Raw genomic sequence first — 24,722 nt, 5'->3', positions numbered from 1 at the left:
CACCAAGGGAACACAGGAGAGCCTTGTCTGAAGAACAAGGCAGCTGCTGTGGGGCTGTATATAACTGCAGTTTAAAAAAAATTGTCTCTCTTGGCTGCCTTATACCCAAGAAATACACTTGAGAGAGCTGCTACACAGAGAGGGGTAGAATGTTCCCATGGAAGAAGAGGTTAAAAATTATTAAATTAGTATAGTTTCTATCATGAGCCACATAATCCAGCTGTGAAAAAACTGTCTGCTAAGGGAAGAGAGCTGGAGCCATGGTGTGTAAATGTTCTTGGGTCTGTACCTGTGCCAGATGAGACAGGGAGCACGTCAGGAAGATGCAGAGTGGTTTCCTATTTCACTGTTCCTCAAGAAGGATCTAAAGAGAGTGTGAACATTCCCCTCAGCCAAGCCCAAGTGAGCCAGTTTTGGTGAGTGCAGCTCTTGCTCAAGTAACATTGAAAATACTTGGGATGTGTTTTGCCAGGGTACCACGTTAAGCAACTTGACACGTTGGCACAGTGTGTGGATGCTGGAGAAGTCCTTCATTGACAGCTCCATGGATTGTCTCTCCCACACAACGTCAGGAGTTGGAGCAGCCTGAGCAATGAGTGCTCCCCATCCTGCCACTACACAGAGGCTGAAGGACATTTCTGCATCTCTTCTCCACTGACCAGTTTGGCCTTGCTGGAACAGCTGTTCTCACCCCCAGCAGTGTCTCAGCCCTGGGAGTGTTCCCCCACTGCAGTGACAGCTCAGCTGTGATTTGGGAAGCAGCTCCTCACTGGTGCAGTTACAGCCCCAGTCCGTGATGGTGAGCTGGTTACAGCTGCGAGTTCTGTGCATGTGCCATGTGAAGTCTGACAGTTGGTTATCCTGGGATAAGTGAAGCTGATTTAGGAGCAGCTGTAGCAATTCCCTGCTGAGCTCTCTGCAGCCATCTGACTCTAGAGTGCCCTCATCCAGTGCAGACCCCAGCGGGAGCAACTCTGAGCCTGGTACCATCTATAAACTCCCTTTGCTGCTGTGTGTGGTTTTAGTTTTAGAGGACATAAACATTGTGCATGGTCCCTTCCACCCTGCTGGGCAAGCCCAGTCCATGGATAGGTCAGTGGTCACTTACTTATCAGTGACACCACCCACTGAGGACACAGAGACATCATGCCCAGGTATGTGGTACACACATGATTATGTTCTGTTGGGTCACACCAGCACCACACTGGCTATCTCTCTGGCCTCTGGATATATTTGTATGCAAAGGTAATTTTCACAACCAATCCATCTTGAAATGCATAGAGACGGCACTCACTGAACTCTGCACAAAGATCCCAACTCAGTCCCAAGGGTATTTGTGGTCAGGTCCGTTTTCTAACATTAAAGTTTTGGCTAAAATTAAATTAGCAAAAATACGTGTATGTGAGATTACAAAGGCACAGCTGGAAGTTGCCTCTCATTTAGCTCCTATAAAAAAGCCATTACAAATACTGTGGGACTTAATGAAATGTGTGTATATGGTCTGGTTGTGTGTGTATGGCCTTGTTTCTCCTGGCCATGGTGCCACCCTCCTGTGCAGAATTCCTGCTTAGTAATTAGAAATATCATGTGGTAGGAAAAAAATTAGTTTTCTTCCTTTTACCATGTAGAAAATGGAACATGTAAGTTACTGACCTGAAAAATAGTGATGCTCTTTGGTGTGTCTCATGGACACCCCCCTCCCCAAAATCTTTGGTGCAAGGATGACTTTTTCCTGAAAGGAAACCAGCTCCCCTTGGAAAGCAGACTGTGAGGCTTGCGGGGCGTGTTGTCCTTGGACTCCCTCCCACACACCCTCACAACATGGATTTAGGCCTCTTTCCACCAGAGGGATGTGTTTCAGGTGTGTTAAATCATTCTAGAAGGGGTCTCACGGAATCTCTCCCACCCCAAGCCCAGCCATTGGACAGCCAAGCCAGACCTGTTGTGTTTCCAAACCATTTAGGCCCCACTGCTCAAACAGGAACTTTGCGTCTTGTTACTTTTATAGGGGCTCCTTTTTTAATTTTGGAACCCCCTCTCATGCATTCAGTGTTGAAAAGCCCTCTGCAGGCTCTTGCCTGGTTCACCAATCTTTCTTAAACTCAGGTAATTAGAACACTTGTTTTTAAGGATTAACCATCTTCAGTTGATGAATGAATGATCTGCCATTAGAATGCACCTTACCTGGAACACAAGATGGTGGATGTTGACATTTGAAATACAGTTGTCTTCTTCCTGTTCTCTAGGTAACACCTGAAGAAGTTGTGGGACAAATGAAATGGAAGAAAATCGAGACATTGGTTATTTTATGAATGAGGCAGAAATGCAGGACCAGCTGGTGTTTTCCAAACCAGTCCCTGTTCAGGAGCAGCTGCTGGTGAGCTCCTCTAGGCCCAGCACAGCTGCTGGGGCAGCAACAGATTCTTTTTGTTGCTGAAAATATTTTTTTCTTGACAAAGTCTTGTAGGGACCCCCCTGCCAAGGCTCAGGTGAGGCTGTGGCAGCCCCTTTGGTGGGGTCACCATCCTGAACAAGGTGGGTTCATTGGAAGGAGACCAGGACATGACCAGAGGCTTGTTTCTGCTTCCAGCTCCAGAGGCACAGACACCAATTTCCTCTCTTGCCAAGCAATACAGAGGCATAGGAACACACCTGTGATTTAAGAGCACTTTATTGTTCTTTAAGGCTACTTTTAAGTACAAAAAAAAAAGATGGCCTGCCAAACCTTTTTTTTTTCCAGGTGAAACAAGGCCACAAAAGAATGGTATATTACAGATTTACAAACACAGAGAGAATTGTTTAAACTGAACTGTAGATAACCTGGCTCTGTGAAGAAACTTCACCACGTCTCGTGATGGTGAGTTCAGTTTAGCGTCCTTCCACCACCCCCCAACCCTTTGGCTTTCATGACATTGTGGTGTCCAATAATATATGTTTTACTGGACATCATAGCACATTAAATCTTTATTGCCCTCAAATCCATTTACCTATCTCAGATAAGTAAATGTAACCTTGTAAAACAGCTATTATTGAAAATATTAGCTTTAAAACCATTATCTTACTTGTGTTTACAAAGAAATATAGGAGTCACATTTTCCACAGAGTCCATCTACAGTATTAGTATTGACTGTTATACTGCTCAGTAGCCTCTAGCAATAACAAATGAGTGGCTATTAATGCTAATGCAGTGTCCTCATAGAATAACTGTGTTCCTGCACTTTTACTGTATTACAGACAAATCTACAACAAAAAAAAAAGATCAACTTTTTTCTCCAACCAAAAAAAAAAATAATAAATGAATGATTACAATAAAGGAAAGGGAAAAATTAAATAGCTACATATCATTAACAAATTAATTGTTCCTCAAAAAATACCTACAAATTTCTCTGTACATTCTTTACGCACAGCGTAACGATGGTCTTAAAGTTACCTATATAAAAAAGTGTTCTTTTAACAATCTTCCTACAGAGAGTAGGGTACTGAATGCCAAAGCAAGGAAGCGTTGACTACCCAGTAAGATGGTAGTGAAATGTGTAAAACTGGGGGCTTAGATGTTGGGGTTTTTTTATATTATTTTTTTTTTTTTAAAGAAAACTGAGCAGCCACCTTCTCACCAAGAGTAAGAGCCAATCTCCCCATCTCTTTCTACCCTGCACCCTTTCCAAATTAAATAGCTTAACTTTAAAAAAAAAAAGAGGCATAAAATAAAAGCCACAGTGGACCCAATACTGTAACACAGTCCATAATACATCACGTGTAGTTCATCTTCCAACTAGTTCTCATTTTCTACACTGAACCAATCGTTTCAGGTAACCCAGTATAAAAAAAAGCCCTAGCTGCAACTGTATTGGGAAGATGGAATGTACGGGGGAGAGTAGTTACACTTAACAAGAAAAAGAGAAGCTCTTAGCACTAGCACAGCTGTGGTTTCATGCCTGCCTCTACTACCTAATTTCTAGTTAGTAGCTATCAATATAGCAAATGATAATAAATGCAGTAATACCTGTATAAAGTCTCTACTGGAGGAATGTTTGCTGCAACTTGGCATCGGTTTAGGAATAGGCTTAAGAAAATGGAAAAAAAAAAGACAGAAAGAAAGATCATATGTCACAAACTGTAACAATCTGTTGTCCAGCCAAGATCCATAACAGTAGCAGTTCCTGCAGCTAGTTAAGGGTAGATTACACAGACTTGGTTTTAGGAAGCAGATCCCTGTGAAGCAGCAGTGCTGCAACCAGGGAGGGTGGCTGGACCTGCGCAGAGCTCAGCATCCTGTGCCAGCAGCCACCAGCTCCAAGGGTGGCACGAGGCCTGTCCTGAGGCTGCCCTCGATGCTGGCTGCTGCTAAAGTGAATATCAAATACAAATACCATAGAGTACAACTGTACCAGCAGTAAGTATATCTAGGATTGTTACTGACAAAAATAAACTAGTTCTGAAGAAAAGCTAATAAGTATTATGATTCTTACTGTCTATACATTAATAGATACCAGCTATTTTTTATAAAACATGCATCGTTAAGCACTATGGAACCCTCCAACCTCAGCTCTAGTCTAACAAACTGCAGTGTTTAGGAAAAAATGCCCGTGTTCTGTAAATTATGCAGTCCAGTTGCAAGCACTAAGCACCTGAAATCTAAAGAGAGAAAGACCTATAACCTGTATGAGACTTCCCCTTCCTAAGCTGTTTTGCTTTAAGAAAAATCAAACTGATAAAAATGTCATCCTTAAACCCTTTTTTCAGCAGTTTGCCCTCAAAATATTAGCCTCTTCCAGAAAGTTGCTGTGCAACTTCAGTCCTCCTCCAATAGTGCAAATCATACATAACAGTTCTTTTCAAGTATATACATACAAAATTACTTCACAGAGGGAAAAAAAAAAAAGCAATGTAAGCAAACCAGACAAATTCTAGTCTTAAGAAGCTAAGAAAAGCAAAAAGGACTGGGGTCAACCAACTAAGTGTAATGGCTTTTGTGGATTAGCGTGCATTATTTTCTTAAGGGGCAGCAGATTTGCATCAGAGGTTTCTTTGGTAATTGAGGCAGGAAAAAAGGATGCTACATCATATGAATCTTTATGAAATAGTTCCTGCTATTGTCTTTAAGGGCACCCTTTCACAAAAAAAAAAAGTGAGTACACAATAACGTGTTGAAAACTAAGCTCTCCTCCCCCAACACTACCTAAGCACTGTTCAAAGCTCAGTGAAACCATGCAAATTGAGAAAGGGAAGGGTCCTCTCCTCAGGAGACCACGGAGGGTGAGTGATTATGATTGACCATGTGGGAGGAAGGGGAAGACTGGCCCCGCCGCGATGCTGACTCGGGGCTGCTGGAGACGCCGTCCTTGGCAGCCTTGATCTGCAGCCACGTGTCCCCCAGTGCTTTGGCAAAGTGGTCATCGACTGAGCCCGTGATGGACACCGAGTTTGCCACTGGCTCAGGCTCCTTGTAGTTCTTGCCGAGGCTCCTGCGGAAGTGCTCCTCCACCACCGGGTCACAGGCAGTGGTGGCTGCGGGGAAAGGAGGCACAGGATGTGTTAGAACCCTGGCACCAAGGGCTGGATCCACAACCCACATTTTCTCCTGTATTTCTGTCACAAAACACAGGATGGTTTGGGTAGGGAGAGACCTTAAAGCTAATCCCATGGGCAGGGACATCTTCCACTAGCCCAAGTTGATCCAAGCCCTGTCCAGCCTGGTCTCGGACATTTCCAGGGATGGGGCAGCCACAGCTTCTCTGGGCAACCTGTGCCAGGGGTCTCACCACCCTCACAGGGAAGAATTTCTTTCCAATATCCAATCTAAATCTACCCTCCTTTAACTTAAGGCCACTTGTCCTGTCACTACAAGCCCTCATGAAAAGCCTCTGTCTCAGCACGAGGCCAGGCTTCCTTACATCATTAGGGGACTGTTAGTGAATGAAATGGGGAAGAAGAAATGAAAATGAAAAGAAGTAAAAATGGAGTTAAGTATTTTTGCATTTCTGTGACCTGCAACAGGTGAGCATTTTATATATAATTATATTCTCCCTCAGCCTACTAATAGCTACAGCTGCAATTCTGTGGAAACCCTCTCCCTGAACAATAACATAGTAAATTCTTTAGGCTTAAACAGAATTGAAGATGTAAATGGTTCTTTAAAATCACGTCCCAGTCAGGTGTGAGGCGCCCTCATTCTAAATTACGTGCCAAGAGCTGACCTCAGGGTTTCATCTTACTTCACACACTTGTGCTTGGAGCAGTCAGCAAACTAAATGAAATCATTACCTTTGCACTGGGTGCATTAAACTGATATAATACTATTAAAAAAGGAACAAAGAACCTGAAAAGACAGGTTTTGTACAGTAATTCCTCAGACTAAATATGAGAGAGCTGCAGTTCTACGTTTTAGAAACAGTATCTGTGTCTAAATGAGAATTATCTTTCAGAAAGCACTTGGAACTGTCGGGATCCATGGCACTGGCATCTGTGCTACAGCAAGGTCTGACTGATCCCAAAATAAACGTGAGTGTCATGCATAAACCTCTTCACCTGACAGGAGACAAATCTTTTCTGGAAACCCTTACCCTTCTTCCCAAGCCCATGTAAGTGCAGCTGAGGTCTCCTGCAGCTCTCCTGAGACCAGTAACACCAGTTCATGAGAAAACTTGTAACAGCTGAGGTCCCTATTGACTGATTTGTTCAAGAGTCTAAGGGTCTCCTTCAGCTTCTAATTCTAATTCTAGTTAGCACTTCAGCTTCTAAATCTAGTTATCAACAATACACTGAGCTTTACAAAATCAAAAAAATACTGCTACTAATAATACTAATACCCTACTATAGACTTCTAGGTTCCTGCCTACAACACACTGGTGTTGTTCCATGGACACATCCAGGTTTACGAAGCCCCACTGCCGTGACCTTTCAGCAATGCTGTGTTAAAGCTCTGCCTCAGCAGGTAAAGGACTTGACATGAAAGGGCTGTGCTTCCCTTGGGCTTTTCCACTCTGCAGTGGGAGAGATGAACAGAAACGGGCCCAGGTTTCCCAGCAAGTATTGCCTGAACAGATTTCATAAAAAGTACTATAGAAGGCAGAAAGTTAAAACTTCCTGCTTGGGTTGCTGTAGCAACTGCCCTCCAAAGCTTTTTGTGTTATCCATGCAGAGCTGGGTGGAGGGTATGGGCTTTGGAAGAGTATTTGTAGCTGCAGGAAAGATTTTTGTGACTGCAGCTGAATAGTAAGAGTTTACTGGCTATTGAAAGACTGGAGAAACTACAGCTCCTAAAATATGGTTCCATAGTTGGATCTGCTGGCCCTGGCTGCTGTTTGTCAGATGGACTAAAATAAACATAATGACTTATTTGTCTGTGTGGGGTGTTTTTTTTAAAGCAGCTTTTCAAAACAAGAAGAAAGAGCACCTCTCTCCTCCCCCCCCCCTTACTTTGAATTGGTACTTTCTTCAGTGGCACAGGATTGATGGTTAGAAAGTGCATGTCCAGGGAGCAGATATACAAAGAGGTGTCCATTGTTTCACCTCTTTTTTAATTGCTGTTAATACATCAGTGCCTGCACCAGCTAAGGTTGGTGAGCCCATTCTGTTCTCCTGGGATTCTCCTGAGGCCGTGGGGAGTTTGGAGGTGTCACTTACTGCTGGAGGGTCTCCTGTAGGCAGGCCCGGAGCCGCAGCCGCTGTGGGCGACGGGGCAGTGGGAGAGGCTGCAGTTGCGGTTGTTGGCAGAGGCACAGGTGATGACAGAGGGACGGTTCTGGGGGGGACACACAGGAAAGCTATCACTCACTCAGGCAATCAGCCACAGCAGCGCCAATTAAATCCATGAACTATCCGATTCAACAAAGCACATTAAACCCCCCAAATTATTCAGCTTTAAAAAAAAAAAAAATCCGCACTTAAAATTCCAAAATTCCACCGTTACGGAAATAAAGTGGTGAGTGGCCACACAGAAAAAGGGCAGTGTGAAAGCGAATCATTACAAGCATTAAAATGATTTTACAGTGACTGTTTCAACCTCACAGACATTCCATATGCAGCACTAAATGTCAAATGTCAACACATTAAATGTATGTTTCATCCTACGGCCACACATCCGTGTCATTCCAGGACTCAGAAGGGCTTTGCAGATTTTACAGGTATTTGTCATCTTGGTGTTACCCAAGTTTTTCATTCAGAAGTTGAGTTTTCCTAGCTCTAATTCTGTATTCTATACTGCAGACACAAAGTAATGTATAATGTGAAGAGCTCCTGAGCCAGTCTTGACCACAAATACTTTCCTGTTGTAATTAATCTGCTCTCCAGCACTACTTAATTAACATAATCTTTTTTCATTCTCAACACATGCAAATTTCCCAAAATCTATATTACATCATCATAGCTCTGCCACCTATACTCTGTACAAAGTGTAAACATAAAATACTCTTTTTTATAGTTGTTTACTATGTAAATGTTACATTGAAACAAGGCCTTGGGAAAAGAAATGTCCCAGTTTCTCCAGGTGGCTGAAGGGAAAGAACACAGGTATTGGAATAGATTTGCTTTGCATCTTTGGTATATTTTCTGATACAAATAGTCCATTATACTCAATGCAAGTTAATTGTTAAGTTTTCAAAAAAAATTAACAGAATTGATGTAATTTAACTTCTTGTCCATTTTACAAATCTGTGAAGCAAACCCACAAAAATCACTGCATTACCCTGACACAAGGTCAGTGGGGAAGAAGGTGGTTCTTTAGGTAGAGTAAGAGCAAGGCCAGTGAAGTCTTGCTCTTACTAGTAAAGAGCAAGATCTGTAAAGTAAAAGAGCTGAGCTTTTCAGGGAGGTTTAACACCATTTGGCAGGACAGGACACAACAGGAATTTTACACAACAGGCTAGCTACATCTCACTGCACTGACAACAAAGTAAAAAAACAGGAAATAAAGAAAAGAAAGGAAGTATTTGATTTTTTGGAAGCATTTCACATGGGGAAGTATTTATTTTCTAAAGAGGTGAAGATGTTGTACCTCTTCGAAGCGTTTTTTTGAGAAGGGTATGTATGCTAATCTTTTCAAAAGAGTATTTTGGACATGTAAGAGGTGGGAAGTAGAGACAGACAGGTAATAATGCCTCAGGAATCCATGTGCCAATACCATGAAGGCAGGATAAGGCATCTTAGAGAGTCCTCTGCTGTGGCTGTGTGTGTGTACAGAGCACTGAGCAGAATACAGGCACTTGTATGAAAATACTGAGGTAAATTGAGGATTTAGTAGCAGTGAGTACAACGGAATACAGAATAACCCCGCCTTGCTGAAAATAAGAAGGACATTTTTCCCCACCTGTTTATTAGAAACAGAGTAAGATGAAATCCCGTTCAACATGTTAAGGTGAAAAAAACCCACAAAACCTAACAATGAATCATCAACCTAAGGTTTCTTTTTATCACTAGACTTTTTATTTTGGATGATTTCTAATTCCATGATCTTAGCAAGGTCTTACCTCAACATCCTATTTTCCCAAGAAAAATGACTGTAATCTAATTCAGACCATCAAAGATGACAGGAGAGAGGAATCCAGTACTGGGCAGCAGGAATCAGCCCAGGTCAGACAGAATGTCAGTGGTGCAGCTGCTGAGCAGGGACACAGCAGTAATGCTGTCAGCGGGCACTGGTGTTGTCACTGGAGCCTGTCCCTTCTCTTCTGTCATCACTGATAACCAAGAGCAAGGAACAGCCGACCTGCACTGAACAGTAGCTCTGCAAGCGACTGCCAAGGGGTGTGAGAGAGCAGCAGTGCGAAGTTGCGGTTTGGCACAGCAAAATGTGAGGGACTTGTGTACACAGCCAACCCCCGTGGAAATCCACAGGGGATGGGAAGTTGATGGCTCCAGTGAAAAGCACGTGAAAAACCATCTACTCCATGTGTTCACCCTTTGCAGGCATCATTGCAGGAGGGAAGGAAGGAAGGATGGATTTGGGTACATGGGCCAGTTTCATTTCTCAGTGCTGCAGCTCATCACAACTCAATTCTCTTGCTTTGTCTCTCCACTTGTAAGAGGGATCGAAGCAATTCTGACACTTAACTGTTCTTGTAGAACCTGCATAGGCTCATCTTCAGCACTTCTGAAGCAGAACAAGTGCAATGTGCAAGAAAGTCAAGAAACAACCAATCAACAAAAAAAACCCTCCAACAACCACTCCAGCATATGGAAATAAAGTATAAAATAATAAAAAACAATTACTTGGCTTTAGGAAAAGTTGTTATGACTTAGTGACACAACATTGCTCTGAACAATGCAGCTTTTGGCTGGCTAAAACAACTAAGATCATTCCAGTTTCTTTCACCTGGAACATTCAGTGCAAAATTTTCCCTTATGCCCTTTTTGTCCTGCACCCGTTTTTCAGCAGTCCTGGTGGGAGAGAGCCGGGACAGAGGGGAGGGGAGCACACATGGATCACCAAGAGGGGCACAATTGCATCAATTTGCAACTACCTGCAAATTGCATCAGTCATTGCCTAGCAGGTACTGGGACATCACTGAACCACACACTTTGCATTCCCAATTAAAACACCTGCGTCAGGGAAAGCAGAAAGGCCAAGAAATCTGTGACAGATACATTTACACAGCAGTGATATATTCACATTACACACGATGACATTCACTGCGTGTTTTTAAAATACATTTTGCCTGAGGAATAGTATCTCCTCTCTATTGTAATTCACAAAACGTTCTGCTTATACCTGGGAGTCCTCCCTGTGTCCACAGCCAACACTCTCCACCCACACAGCTCCTGCCAGCCCGTACCTGCTGCCGTTCCACAGAAGTCAGTGCTGGTGTGATGCCAACTGTCCTGGTTGCGTCCATGCTGGTTTTGGTCAGTGCTAGAGGTTGATCCACACTCAAGCTTGGGATTGAGGCATATATGTGATTGGCATGAAGGCTCATTGTCGGGGCAGCTGCCCTCTCAATGGGGCTGCGACTCCTCTCCCGGTGCTCCTTCCGGTAATCCCCGTTGGAAGTCTTGTTTCTAAGGCAGGAAAGAAAAAAGGCCTTACTGTTGTTCCAAGCTCTTCTGAGATATGCAACATCAAATCCCTGTAATGAAACACCAGGAAATGTGCTTTGCTTGGGCTGTGGGAGGTGTAGAATCAATCCCTCAGCCAGGTACCCTTGGTCTATCCAGCCTCCTCCCTGCAAAGTGAAGCCAATCATCCCGATTTGCAACCTCTGGCAGCCAGCATTTCTCTTCACTGTAGAATTTCTTCAGATATTCATTCAGATGCACCGAGTTAAAGTGACAACTTTTTTAAGATCAGACAACTCCTCATTTAACATACTGTTAATCCCACTCCCTCTCCTAACACTGCAATATTCACTGCTGAAACCCAAGGAAAGTTTATTTTACTGAAAAGACACAGTTGATATCAGCAAAAATGCAGTGAGTCAAGGCAGGAAGCAAAATCTTCAGAGCAGAAAATGACGAAAAAGTAAACTACACTGCACTTACCTCAGAATCACTTAATTACAACTGCTCTTTCAAAAGAGTAATTTCAAACTACTCCTGAAAAGTAAATCCCAGGAGATGTGCTCACATAATTAGTCTATCATTCATTGCAATGGAAATAAAGCTGGGTTTGTATCTAGGGATGAGAGACTTCAGTTTCCATACAGCAGTATAATTGTCATTAAAGGCAAACCAGTGACTCAAGGGAAAGGCACTTCACTCATAACCCAGGGAAGTGTGGGTATCACTGGCAGTCTGGGGAGTACCAGTGTTGTAAGAGTTCACACACTTGCAGGGACTGGTCACTGAGTTTCAAACTGCAAACTCCATCAATCCTTCCCATAGGAAGGCACCAGAGGAGAAAGCTGGCTTTGTGCAAAATAAAACCTGTCTTCAGAAGATTCTTGAAGTACTAATGAAGCGTCCTATGTGTCCTGTGTATAAGTGGGTAAAACTCAAAGTGGTTTTCCTCCCATCTTTTAAAGCATATCACAGCAAATTAATATGCAGGAGCAACCTTTAAAAATGCTGATGAATATTAGGCAGAGAGAGAAAAGGAATCAATTCAATACTGAATTTACAAGTTCAAAAAGCTAATGCCTGTTTCAATATCTGAGGAAATGTCTCCAAAAGGAAGGCTGAGGGGAAAAAAGCCCTGCCAGTCAAGGGAAATAAGGAACCCCTAAAACACCCAGACAGGGTGTGGGGATGTCCCATGGTGATCCTGTCCTGGATCCTGGCCAGTCCTGAATCTTTTAGCCTCACCAGCATCCTGTGGCCAGGGATTCCGCAGTCTAAACGACATACTTTGTTAGTACCTTTTCTTCACGGACTCTTTTTGTTTCTTTTTAACCTAAAATCTGTCTTGGTCTGCTTTGCCTCGATTCTTGTATTAGGAGAGAGACAAAGCCATTGCTCCCTGCTCATCATCTTCATGCCACTCCCAAGTTCATCTCTGTTCAACAACCTTTTTTTCCCAATATAATACTTTATTCAGATAAAACCTGTTCCCATATCTTTGTGGCCCCTCTCAGGTAAAAGATAGAAAAGTGATCATCTTTCTAGGGATGAGGATCCAGATCTCTGCTGTGTTGAGAAACTTCTCACAGTTCTTCAGTGCTATTGTTGGTCACGTGGTTGTACAGAAATCTGCTATTGCTGCCTGAATCAAATTTCATTTATTGTGGTAAAGACAGGGTTAATATGATGTCAGGCAACCAGTGACTTGAGAACCTCAGGACACAGCCCTCAAGCAGATTCCCCTGGCATGCTTAGGAGGGAACAGCCAACAGCATAACAATAGGATTTATAACCCTTTGGATCCCCCTGCTCTGCCCCCCATCTCTTTCAACTAATTCCAAATTAGCAGTTGCAGGTCAGCAGAACCAACCAGCAGATCCAGACCAGCAGATCCAGCCTCGAAGGTCTCACAGCTGGTGCTCAAGATGGTCCCTGAACACCCTGTGTTTCCCAAACCTCTCTGCAGGCTGGATTTGGACAGCATAAAGCAGCTCAAATCCAGCAGGAATGGCTCTCCCAGCCTCAGGCCTATTTCAATTGCACTGCTCAGCAGGAGCAGCGCTCAGCAGGAAAGTTTGGAATTGCAGCGCTCTGAGCTAATGACTGATGCAAATGTGAGTTAATGGCAGCGTCGGGGACTATATTTAACATACAGTAGCCTCCTCTTGAATTACAGTATGGAAACAGCTCCTGGACACAACCAAACCCTCCTGCCCCACCCCGAGGAAGCAAGCGGGGAACTTCAGAAATAGCACAGCAGCCATGAGACATCCTGGGAAACAGCAACACGGAAAGCCACGGCAAAAAAATCACCGTTTAAATGAAGGCTGTGTAGGGATGGCTTGTTCTCCGTCCTGCAATGAAGAATCTTTGGCGGCTGCAAGCCAAATTCTTACTTTTCAACAAAATATTATCTGGTCTACTACAATTTAAATGACCATTTGGAGGTTGCAAAACCACCTACAGCTCCAGCACATTCCTCCTTTTCACTCCCTCAAAGAAAAAAATAATCTCTGTTCAGAATTTTTCTGTTTTAATAAGGACAAGTTGATTTTCAAGGGAAAAATTTAGTTTCCTCCACCAAAAATATTTGTAAAATGAGTCAAAAAAATGTAACTACACCAGTTGTTTGGGGGTTTAGTCTTATAACACTTTTCAACAACTTAGTGCTGCATTTACTGGGGAGTGGGGCTGTCAAGTGACCACTGATGAACAAACTTACTGAAATTTCCAAGCAAAATACATTTTCCATTTTACACAACAGCACCTATTTCACTCATCCTCACTTTAAACAAAAAGTCACAGCCCTAAATAGGGGTGAACTGGTAGTTTTGCTGCCCCCAAAACACCCAAACCAACAAAAAACCAAACAAAAACCCCAACTCAACAAAAAACAAAACACAAAAAAACCCCAACAACACTTTCCTGCAAAGATTTTTGGAAGGGACCAAGAAACTGGGCAATGAGATCAGACTGATGCCAGGAACAAGCACAGCAGGCAGACTTTCCCTTAAGACACCTAAAATTATTGAGTTATCTCAGCAATCTCAGCAGGCCGCACCCCAGTCCTGTCTGTAAGCAAATAATATCCTCTTCCTAAATTAGAACAACTCCTCTTCTGGCCAGGGAACTGTTTTATACTCCACTCTTCAAAGATCCTCTCCTCAATTCATCTACCTTCAACTATGTAGTCTTTGCAAAAAAAAAGAAAAATATCTGAAGCTTCTACTTCCACATCAGATATTGTTTTTTCTGAGCCCAGCTGGAAATGTTACAGCACTGTGTAGGACAGTAATGTAATAGTTCTGCCCTTGTGAAAATACACCAGCACTTGTTAGTCCCTCCTATTTAAATATAAACAGCAAATCCTACAGATATCCGACTCCACTTGTAAGACAATTGTACTTAAAATTACTTATAGGGTATTCATCAATTTCCCATTATTAAGTAACTTTAGTTTAAAATGACACTTTAGAAATAATTTTCTATTAGAAATGGAAATTTTTTTACAATTTCAAAATGATTAATTATTATTATTGACAGAAGTCATTCTTGTTTTGCTATTAGACACTTTATCTGAGGGGGCAGCAAAACTGCATGTGTATGAAGATAATTACATTTCACTGAAGTCCATCAGTTTAAACATTCCACGTGCACTGAACAAGGAGAAATGCATCTCTTAGGTCAAACATAAGGGCAGAAAATTACAAAGAAGGATTTCTGATCAAGTTTGAAAAAGAACTTAAAAATATATATCACAAATAAATCTAGCTGTCTAAACAGCTTTGCCATCCCCAGACTCCACTTCATCTTAAAAACCAGCATATGCAACCCTGGGCTCCACGTGCAGTGCAACTCTACTGGCTTAAAAAATAGCAATTCCCATGGTGAGACCATCAGTCATATCCACCACCCTTCCTCCCTGCTAACACAGGTAATTCCAGCTACTTGTAGGTTTATTTTAGCAAAATTACAATTACAACCTAAAATTAATTTCTCCAACACTTGAAAAACAGACAATTGTTTCCCATGTTGCTTCCCAATGAATCATAACCCAGACTCCAGCACTTACCAAGCATCATGTGCTCGGGTGGATGTCATACCAAAACCACACACATCCTGACTGGAATTCTGCTGCAGTCTGGTTCTAAAGAAATTTCTACTGAAAGCAATGCTCCAGCCCTCCTCAGAACCAGCTCAAAGGGACTCAAATGCATTGTTTGCATTTTTTGCTGCAGACCCTTCAGCCAGGGCTGTTCTGTGCGCTGGCACTGAGTAGGGGTAATTCACACTCTGCTACGGGAACAAGAGAACTCTGCCAGCTGCTTAAGGAAAAGGGAAAAAAGAGGCCCAGTGAAGGGGACAGTTTTGCTTGCACTCACTTTCAGCCTGCAGATCCTTAAGGAACAGTTGCCAAAAGCATTACTGTACCTCCAAGAGAAGAAATCACACTCTCTTTGGCAGAACCAGAGCTCTGACTTGAAATGGTTGCACAGGGGAGTGTGTTGCACAAAGAACAACTATGTAAAATGTTTTCTTTACACAAACACAATGCATAATATTGCTTGGGAGTAAACTTCCATTTGTGTAACAAGTCAAATATGATTTAAATATTTTTAGCATCTTTGTAATATTTATTTTCTAACATCTTTTATTGTCTTTATTCATTAACTCTGAAGTCTGAAAGAGGACAGCTGCTTTTGTTAGAGATTGTTTAAGGATCTATAATCCACTGATACTTAATATCTGCTCCACATGACGGGGATCATTTCCTGTGAAAGTATCTACTTTTATCTACATTACTTGTGTTACTGTGAGGTGGGAAATCTAGAATTTAAGATGGTATTTCAAAATACAATGATGCATATGCATATGCATAGGGAAAAATCCAGAGTGTTCTTTACTCAGATTTTTTTTAAGCAAGCTGAATTGACTTAAAAAAACCCCCAACAACCCAAATAAAACCTGAAAGTAATATCACTTTGCTCTGTCAGCCAATCATCTGAAGTATTTATAACATGAAAAAATACCCCAAACAGCCCAATGCCCTCTTCAAACCACATCTCCTCTGAATGACTGTCATCTAAATATATAACCCTTTCCTATCCTGCTTTATTAACTTCATGCTTCGCAGTTCCTTCAAGTAGCCTTTTCCTTTTATGGCTCAGTACTCCATTCCAAAAAGCCTTCAAAGAGGCAACTTGCAGAGATCATTGTCTTTGCAGGAATCACTCCTGCCACAGAACCTGGACACACGACAGGGTTTCCCAAGAAAGTTAATGAATGTCCTCCCTTTCTTTGCCACTGCTGATATTTTAACATTATTTGTACAGTATCTCCATCCCTGCAGGAAACCTGGCCAAACTAAAGCTCATGTTTTTGTACCAACGCACAGGTCAAGCTGGCAACTGCTCTCCCGGGAAGGCCTTTCTGGAAGCAGCACTGGAGCATCCCTGTCTCCTGCTCTGGTCCTGCTGGGGCCAGCTGGCCATGGAGGGCTCTGCCACAGGTCTGGCCTGGCCTGGAACATCCTCCAGCCCTTTGCCCATCCCAGTGTAGTTGAACAAGGATAGAAACAAGGGCTGAGCCTTCACTTTCTGCTTCAGGCTACAAACAAGTCCTGAGAGCCACCCAGGATTTCAAGCACTGCCTCGAAGCTTCTCCTGCCACCAGTAATTAAAGTTAACTCCTCCCAGAAAAGAGCTTTTTGTTCTTTTGAATTTTTAACTTGAGCACCAGCCCCAGTCTGGGAAATTAAACATCATATTTATACAAGTTCTCTCAGAGTCCAAATCACACATGCACCAACCACACCAATTTTCCCTGCTCTCCCCACTCCTCTGTAGCTGGAATTCTGCAGTTCCTTCCCTTAAAAAGTTTCAATTAATGATATTTTTTTTCAGCTTAGTGCTACAGCTGATGGAAAGACCTTTGAAATGAGAAGTCTAAACCGCTGAAAATACTCTAACAAATAGGATAATCTTACATATAAACAAACACAGGTCAGACTTTCTATATTTATCCTCATCAAAACAGGATTTTCAGAGACAAAATCTCGGACAAGATTGTCACTTACAAATGGAATCAACAAAGAGGACAGATTTCACAGTAAAGTAATCAATAATAAGCTGTGAAATGCATAAAGGAGTGTCCCATTACTGCCTGCATCAAGCACAAATTTTCAGATACAGATGAGCTTCTCTTCCTGAAGGCTTAATACTCACAAGTATGAAAGAATGTAAGAGAACCACAGGATGTAAGAACTCAGTCCAAAGCCAAACCCACAAAACTGAAATCTAAATCAAATGTACAGTAAAATCAATTAGCACAACCTCAGATCCTACTTATTTTCTCACAGGAATTTTTTCTTTAATATTTGGCCATCTTTGCTCCAACACTCAAAGGATTGTTTTAAAAGGTAGCACTGGTTTCTTCATAAAAGTAATCACTCATTCCATCCATAAGTAAAATGCTGGGATTCATTAAATGAAAAGTTACATCACTGCTGGAACACATGTACATATACAATGCAGAAACACTAACAAAGTTACCTCACTGCAATAGGTACAGGCTGCAGGTTACCTGCAATTCAACCTTCAAAAAAAGGGGGGGAAAATTGCCCACTAATCTCTCTGCTCTGCAGTGCTACTGCCTGTTTGCTCAACTCCAAACCTACTACAACTCCTGCATTTAGGTCCTCATTTTGCTTGGTACACCTGATGGCTCATTCTAAAGTTCCATAATTTTTTGAAGAAATTAAACCATACCTGAGATGCAAACAACAAAATTTTAACACACAGTAAATATCCTGAAAAATTCTGAAATGGTAAGGGGTGTCATTAATTCTGCTGAGGCAGCTGTAAATATGAATTAGCCTGTTAGGAAAATTACATAAATTTTAACAATCATTAACTGTTCAAAAGGTGGAATTAGAGCAACAGAACGTTCCAGCATTTCAGTACTACCACAGTAACAAGTGTCTGGGTATAACTGGTTATTGCAGTAAGCTTAAAAAATTTCCTAAAATGTACAGTGATTTCTGGAGTATAAACATAATCCCATTTCACATCTTCAAACTTTGGTTTAACTCTTTCGAGGTGGGAACCAACAGCTGAGTACAGTTGCCACCAGTTCTGACTTAGTTTTCAAGGATTGAGGACAAAAAGTATTCATCCCTTAGTCAAAGAGGAGAAACTTTCTGGTCCTCTAACCTGCAAGGGAGTATCTTTGGCTTCCCTCTCCCAACTCTGCCCAGGAACAGCACAGTTCTTGGGAAAGAGACAGGACACGTAACTAACCTTTGAGATTTATCTGATTCAGCCACCCCTCCATAACTCCCTCTTGAAAGAACAACAGTAGCTTCAGTTGCCTTTGGAAAATCCTGCACAACTGCACTAGAAAAATGCATAACAGAAGAACTATTTCTGACAACTGTGAAGAACAAAAGACAGAAGAAGCAAACATTTGGGAAGCTGAGAAAGGCACTGCAGAGGATGTGGTCTGTCTTTATGAGATGTTGCTACTGCAGTTCAGAGAGCACTTTTTTGGAAGGTAGTTTCAGTAAAAGTGAAAGACTCAGACATATCAAAGCATGCCAGAAACTCCATTCTACAGCTGCCAGTCAGGACCCACAACTAAGATTCCATTTCTAGCTCAAAAGTAAACTCTACAGAAGTCACCATAGTAGCAGGGTACTTGGTGACACAATAACCTTATTTTGAGACAGTCAAACAAAGCTGGTGAAGCAGAGGGAGTCTGCCAGTGCTCACTTCTGGAGAGCAAGGCAGGGTAATGCAGATACTGGGATCAACAGAACAGGATCTAGAAAGGCAAGTCACTGCTGCAAGGGAAACTAGAAGTGTCTGTGCAGAAATCTGAACTGTTTCAAGTCCATAAGGCACTTTGAATGCTTGGAGGGGAGAACTTCCAGAAAAGCAAATGATAAAAAAACGAGGTTAAAGAGACACTCCAAACTTTCCCTAAAGTTTCTAACAAGCAGGAAGAAAAATCTGATAGCACAGGGAAAGAGCAAAGAGGCTTCCATGCAAACAGCTCGAAGGTCAGAGGGGTTACTGTAAAAATTCAGAGGCAGCTGTAAAGGGATTCATTTGTACCCACTGCATTGCCCACCCAAACACCTCTGGCAGACATTTCCTCCCACATTCTACCAATTCATGAGCTAGGTCACGTGCAGCTTTTATAATTCAGCCATATTAACATCCTTTTGAAGTTCAACTTGGCACATGCAACAAACCTTTTATACCGAGTCACTGGAAAATACCATAAAAACTATTTATGGTCACACAAAGAATCCCACAGGCCAATGGCAGAGAAAGGCTGCAACAGAAAATACAGCAGTGGGTCATGTCCCAGTGCAGCAAGATCAGCCACATCCACGTGTGCTCAACACTGCCAGGGAGCATCAGTCTGTTCTGCAGGCTCTAGGAAAACTCAGTGGTGAAGTTGTGCAGGACTGCCAGAGGAAATAAAAAATGGCAGTCACATTTTCTTAGAGGATTCACTGGGCTGCCCCTCACAATATTTTCTACTTTTTTTTATTTGGAAAAAATATTTTTGTTCATCACTCAATGCCTGTCATGGAACTGTTTCTGTAAAAGTGAGCACCAGGTTAAGTCAGTCTGTGAATCCCTAATTCTCACCAGTTTACAGGATTTTACTTGGTTCCATCATCTAAAAGATGCATCAAGTGAAAATCTTACAGTAGAGGAGCATATAAAAATTTTTTTTCAAAGAGATGATGTGGGAAGTAAAAGATACCAACAACATGAAAATGGCAGGTTTATTTATTAAGAGCTTTAACAACACAACCCAATCTCTGAAAATAAGGTCACAGTGCTGGAATTAACTGTGCCAAATTTCCAGCTTCAGTGGGTCTTATGAGAAAGTGGGAAAAGGGCCTGGATCCTTAAAGCTTATGATTGTGGTCTCTATCCATCAGATACACACTATAACATTAGCTGATGTGCAGTGGGAAAAGCAGAGAAAGTACAATAAATCACTTTCGTACAAAAATTTTAACAACTCTCAAAGAACCCCCAGGTTCTTCAGGCCTTTAGACTGAGAATAGTGTATAAATAACTGGTTTTAAGAAATCAGATTTTTTTCACAGGTTGTTTTATAAAAGGAATAAACATTTCATTAGAAGTTTATTGAAACTCTTTGTAATTGCTAATAAAATCTGAATTATCAAAACCTCTAGAAGCACTATAAATACAGTAACAGCTTCATTGTATATTGCACAACTATTCTTACCAATATAGTTGCCATAGGTTTGAAAAGAAACGTTGGAATCCGTTTCTCCGGGGGTGGGGGCAGCGCGGGGAGGGCGGGGAATCCTTTGTTCGGGGCCTTTTGGGGGTTTCGTCCGGGACAGGACTGAGCAGGAGCCCGGTTTTTGGCCGCCTCCTTCTCTTTTCCTGAGAGGAAGTTTTTCCCCACAGGACACCTCGCGGAGGACAACTGAGAGAAACTGACCCATCTGAGAGCGAGGTATTCTGCTTTCGAGACTGCCTGTGGGAAAAAGACTTTTTTTTTTTCATTTCTGACTGCCAGCACACGTGGCTGTGAGCACCTTCTGAACTGTCGGGACAGTCCTGCATTCCCCCCCTCCCCGGATTGCTGCGGGTTTCTCCCCCCACCACCACCTGGGGATTTGGAACTTTGTTTTGTTTCTTCTGAAAGTTTTTGATTGCACCATTTGTTGTTTATTCAGACTTTGTTAATGCAAAGCTGTTTCTTTTCCTTTTCCACACTTCCACCTGAAGTCTCTTAATTTTTAAGTTGTAATCTTGTTAAACCAAGACAATAGTAAAACAATTCCTTTGAAAAGCTGATAAGCAAAGCAACCCCAGCAGCAGTTGCATGTTTAGAGGGCACTTCTGCAACTCAGGCGCTTGAGTTATCCATCACACTCTGCAATCAACAGTATCCTCTCACTGCAGCTTCTGGTTTAAAGGAGACTTTAGTTAAAAAAGCAAACCACAAGCAAAAATAATCAGGGATTTTACTCCCTTTCCTCCCCTCTCCCCCCTTTTAAAGCATTGTTTTGTGAATAATGAAAGTTACTGATTAAAAATGTGACTAAGAGATTCATGAGGCATCATTCAGGCAGCACGACCTCAGCGATGTCAGTCATGTCCACATGGCTCATACACATATGGTACAAATTACTCGGACAGACAAGGACTGTAAAAGCAGGACTGTGACAGGAACATCGGAATCGATCACAACGTGACTGCACTGTGTGACTGTTCCTTACGGAGCACAGCACATGTGCACCACCTCAAACACAACATGCAGCAGTAACTGGAGCATGCCAAGCTCCCCCCAGATGCTCTGAAAGCTGTTCCCATGGCTTACCAAACCCACCCCTCTCCTTCCTCACCAGGTATCCGGTGCTCTGGTCAGTAAACCAGGCGTATCCCATCCCCCCTGCACACATAGTCCCACAGGTACAGCTGCTGCCGTTCTGGGCACATCCTGCCGTGCTTCAGGAACATTTACATTGGGAATGAGGAGCTGCAGTTTGTGTACAGCACCAGTGCAGTTAGGTAAGAAATGCAGAGGCAGCTCAGCGTGAGCTGAGTGGTACAGACATGGGATCCACCCATACAGGGATCCACCCACACTGGATCCATCCACATGGGTGTACACCCACACAGGGGTCCACCCACACCAGGACCCCATCCACACGGGATCTATCCACATAAGTGTCCACGCTCACAGTATCCACTCCCATGGCACCCATTCACAGGTCCATCCATACGGGTGACCAGCCACACAGGACCCATCTACACCGGATCCGTCCCCACTGGATCCGATTCAGCACCACAGCGCATGGATCTCAGCAGCATTCCCTCCCCCCTGGGAGAAGCGGTCCCGTCACTGAGGTCAAACCCTCCAGACTGCAACGGCGGGGAAGCCCTTTTATTTCCCTCCTCGCTTTCTTTTGAGATGAACCTCAAACGCAGCCCAGCCCTGGCCAGTGCAGGGCAGGGTCCCCCCCGGACTCCGGGCATCGCCCCCGGCGCAGGACACGACCCCCGGCCCGCCCGTCCTGTCGGCGCAAGAGTCCCCCGGGAGCGGCCCCGGTATCCGATGGGAGATCCATCAGCTCCCTTCCCCAGATCATGTTTGGGAATCACAGCCATGTTTGTTCAGCCAGACCCGCTGCAAGGAGTTAAACCCGCTGGGCTGTGCCTGCCGCCCTCCAGCACCAGCACTGCCAGCCCGGGGAACAAAACTACTGATTCAACTAGAAATTCATGTAACGTTTGATTCCAAATCTTAACCTCACAGAGTCATTGTCTATAGCAACAGTGTCCACAACATTTTAATTCTCAAGAGCGCAACTTTCTAGTAAAAGGCACATCTGTCAAACTGCAGGAAACATCTGGGAAAATGGTTAAATAGAAAGAAGTGAGATTAAACCTTTGTTTCCATGGGGTTGAGATATACATTTAGAATAAGCTTGCAAAGGTCCTTTTCTTGCCTCTTGCTTAGATATCAGGCTTTTGGATCGGTGCTGAATTTCACCCCATGACAATATATGATAGTTCACATAATGTAAAATTTTACTTTCACCCTGGGGTAAAAATCCAACACCAGGGCTCAAGGGATTTCCCATTCACTAAATAGTTAGACTCCATGATCCTTATGGGTCCCTTCAAATTAGGTGATTCATGTTCCATCCCTGTGTGCACAGGCGCCCAGGCACCTTCCCTAAGTGGGTGTCCAAACCTCCGTATGGGTGCTTGGACCCCCTGTGCAACACTAACACAGCTTTTCCTCTCACAAGGCATCTTGGAGCCTTGCCACACTATGGAAGGGTTATGCTTCTTCACATGAGATGTAAAATGAAAGGGGGAAACATGATATCAAAGCGGAAATCTGGAGCTCACTAACAAACCCCTTCTGTTTGCAAGTGGAGGAGACACCTGAGCTAACATTACTTGATTTTTCAAGTACTTCAACATATACCCAAATTTTGACAGATAGGTATTTTTGCAAAGGACTGATAAGCTATCAATCAGATTGCTTTTAGCCCTGGAACTGTTCATAACAAACCTTTTACACGTGCTTGAACTGAAAGGGAGTGGAGTGCATTCTGAAATTCCCCCTTGGCTAAGAACTGTAAAACTCAGTGTTAAATATTAACTCAGGTATGGTGGCTTTTTCAAGTCCACCTCTGAAGGTTCAATTAAACATATATTTCTTGGAAGCAACTGAACAGTAATTTTGTGTATTGTGCAATCTCCATTAGTAAATAAGAAAATACATCTGATTGATTCAGTCCATCATTCAAGCAAAGAAAAAAAAATTAGGAAGAGCAGTTTGAAACCTGCCTTGTGATTCTTTGTCCACTTAATCAACAAGAGCAACATTGTATCAGTTCCACTGGCAATAGAGTTCAGTTTCAACAGGACTGATTTGAGAGGCCCAGGTCAACCGTAAAATACTTCAAGAGCATATTTGTGCCCGGAGGACTGAGTGAAGATGCTTCACTCAGCAAATGAGAAACACTTGGGGTGTTCTGAATTGTGTGTTGGGGTTTTTATCCAATTCCAATTTGTCACAATAAAGTGATAGTGTAAACATATTTCTTAATACCATATGAAGTTTGGAACCCAAAAAGGAGCAGTTAGCAGCAAAGAACTTCTCTGACAACTCCCACACTACCTCTGCAAGCCGGTTCTGCATCTTTTCAAACCCTGCTGGAGCTGGAGCCTCCTCCACAATGAGGACCTGATTTTCTGCAGAACATTTCCACTCTGGGTTCTCAATCAGGCTCAGGGAATGGTAAGGAGGAAAGTGACAGAGCCCCCACCTCTAATGAGGAGGGCCTTGTTTTATTGAGTACTTCAGATCTTAAGGTTTCTGGCTTTGAGCTGCCACAAGCTTGAAGAAGATGCAGCTGACCCTGCTCTGAGCAGGAGGTTGGATGAAATGGCCTGTTCTAACACAAATTATTTTGTGGTCTTTGAATACAGGTCACTTTTAGGACAGATTTTTTTAAAGGCTGCCCTGGTGATTTCTACCACAGTGTCATTAAAGTGCACAGATGCCATTGGATGTTCATGGTAAAAAATCTGTGGTGTAGGGCAGCTTCCACAGTGTAGGGCAGCTTCCACACTGCAGGAGTCTTATGGGTGGGACTGACATGATTCTTCTTTGTAACAAAAGCGAAGACAACCCAGATTTTGAAACAGAAGAGTCTGGGTCTGCACAGTTTACGTCTGAAACTACACATCATTTTGCATGACACATTAAACTACTTTATTCATGTGCAGACCTTTCTTCATTACAAGAAAAAGCCGAATTATATATCACAGAAACCAAGAGACGATTATTCCTCAGACATCAACTTAACAGCTGCAAACATTTTGCCATAAGGTGATTTCTGTATAGAAATTAATTTTCATTGCAATCCTAATGCCAACAAACCAAATGGGAATCCCAACAAGCAGAAAATACTCTGTCCACAAGCCTTCTTGTCCCAAACTCCAACTTCCAGCCTGATGTACTCCATGAGTAAACAAAAATAATGGAACTCAAATGGTTATTTCTCTTTAAAGCTCTTTGGCCTGGGCACCTCTGGCTGATGGAAGGGGAGCTGGGGACTCTTAGGGCAGCGGTGCGTCCCGCGGGCAGGGCTGTGTGTGCCCGGCTGGGACAAGGCAGTCTTTGTATTCCCGGGATTCGGGAACTCG

At 42.9% G+C, this 24,722-nt stretch overlaps 1 protein-coding gene across 2 annotated transcripts in view; it reads right to left on the bottom strand.

The window, feature by feature from the left end:
- Positions 1-2,655: 2,655 nt before the first annotated feature.
- The window catches only part of VGLL4 (vestigial like family member 4), an 83,767-nt gene continuing 61,700 nt past the window's right edge, over positions 2,656-24,722 (bottom strand). For both annotated transcript variants that reach the window (XM_029965201.1, XM_008928425.3), the window contains 3 exons: positions 10,773-10,995; positions 7,627-7,744; positions 2,656-5,508 (listed from right to left, as the gene is read on the bottom strand). In XM_029965201.1, coding sequence (XP_029821061.1) covers positions 5,240-5,508; positions 7,627-7,744; positions 10,773-10,995 — 610 coding nt within the window. In that variant the 3' untranslated portion in view covers positions 2,656-5,239. The remainder of the gene's footprint in view (positions 5,509-7,626; positions 7,745-10,772; positions 10,996-24,722) is intronic.

The sequence above is a fragment of the Manacus vitellinus genome, unplaced genomic scaffold (genome assembly GCF_001715985.3).
Source record: "Manacus vitellinus isolate BGI_N305 unplaced genomic scaffold, ASM171598v3 scaffold_91_pilon, whole genome shotgun sequence".
NCBI classification, from domain to species: Eukaryota; Metazoa; Chordata; class Aves; order Passeriformes; family Pipridae; genus Manacus; species Manacus vitellinus.
The sequence above is the reverse complement of the archived record's forward strand: the minus strand, read 5'-3'. Positions and strand labels throughout refer to the sequence as shown.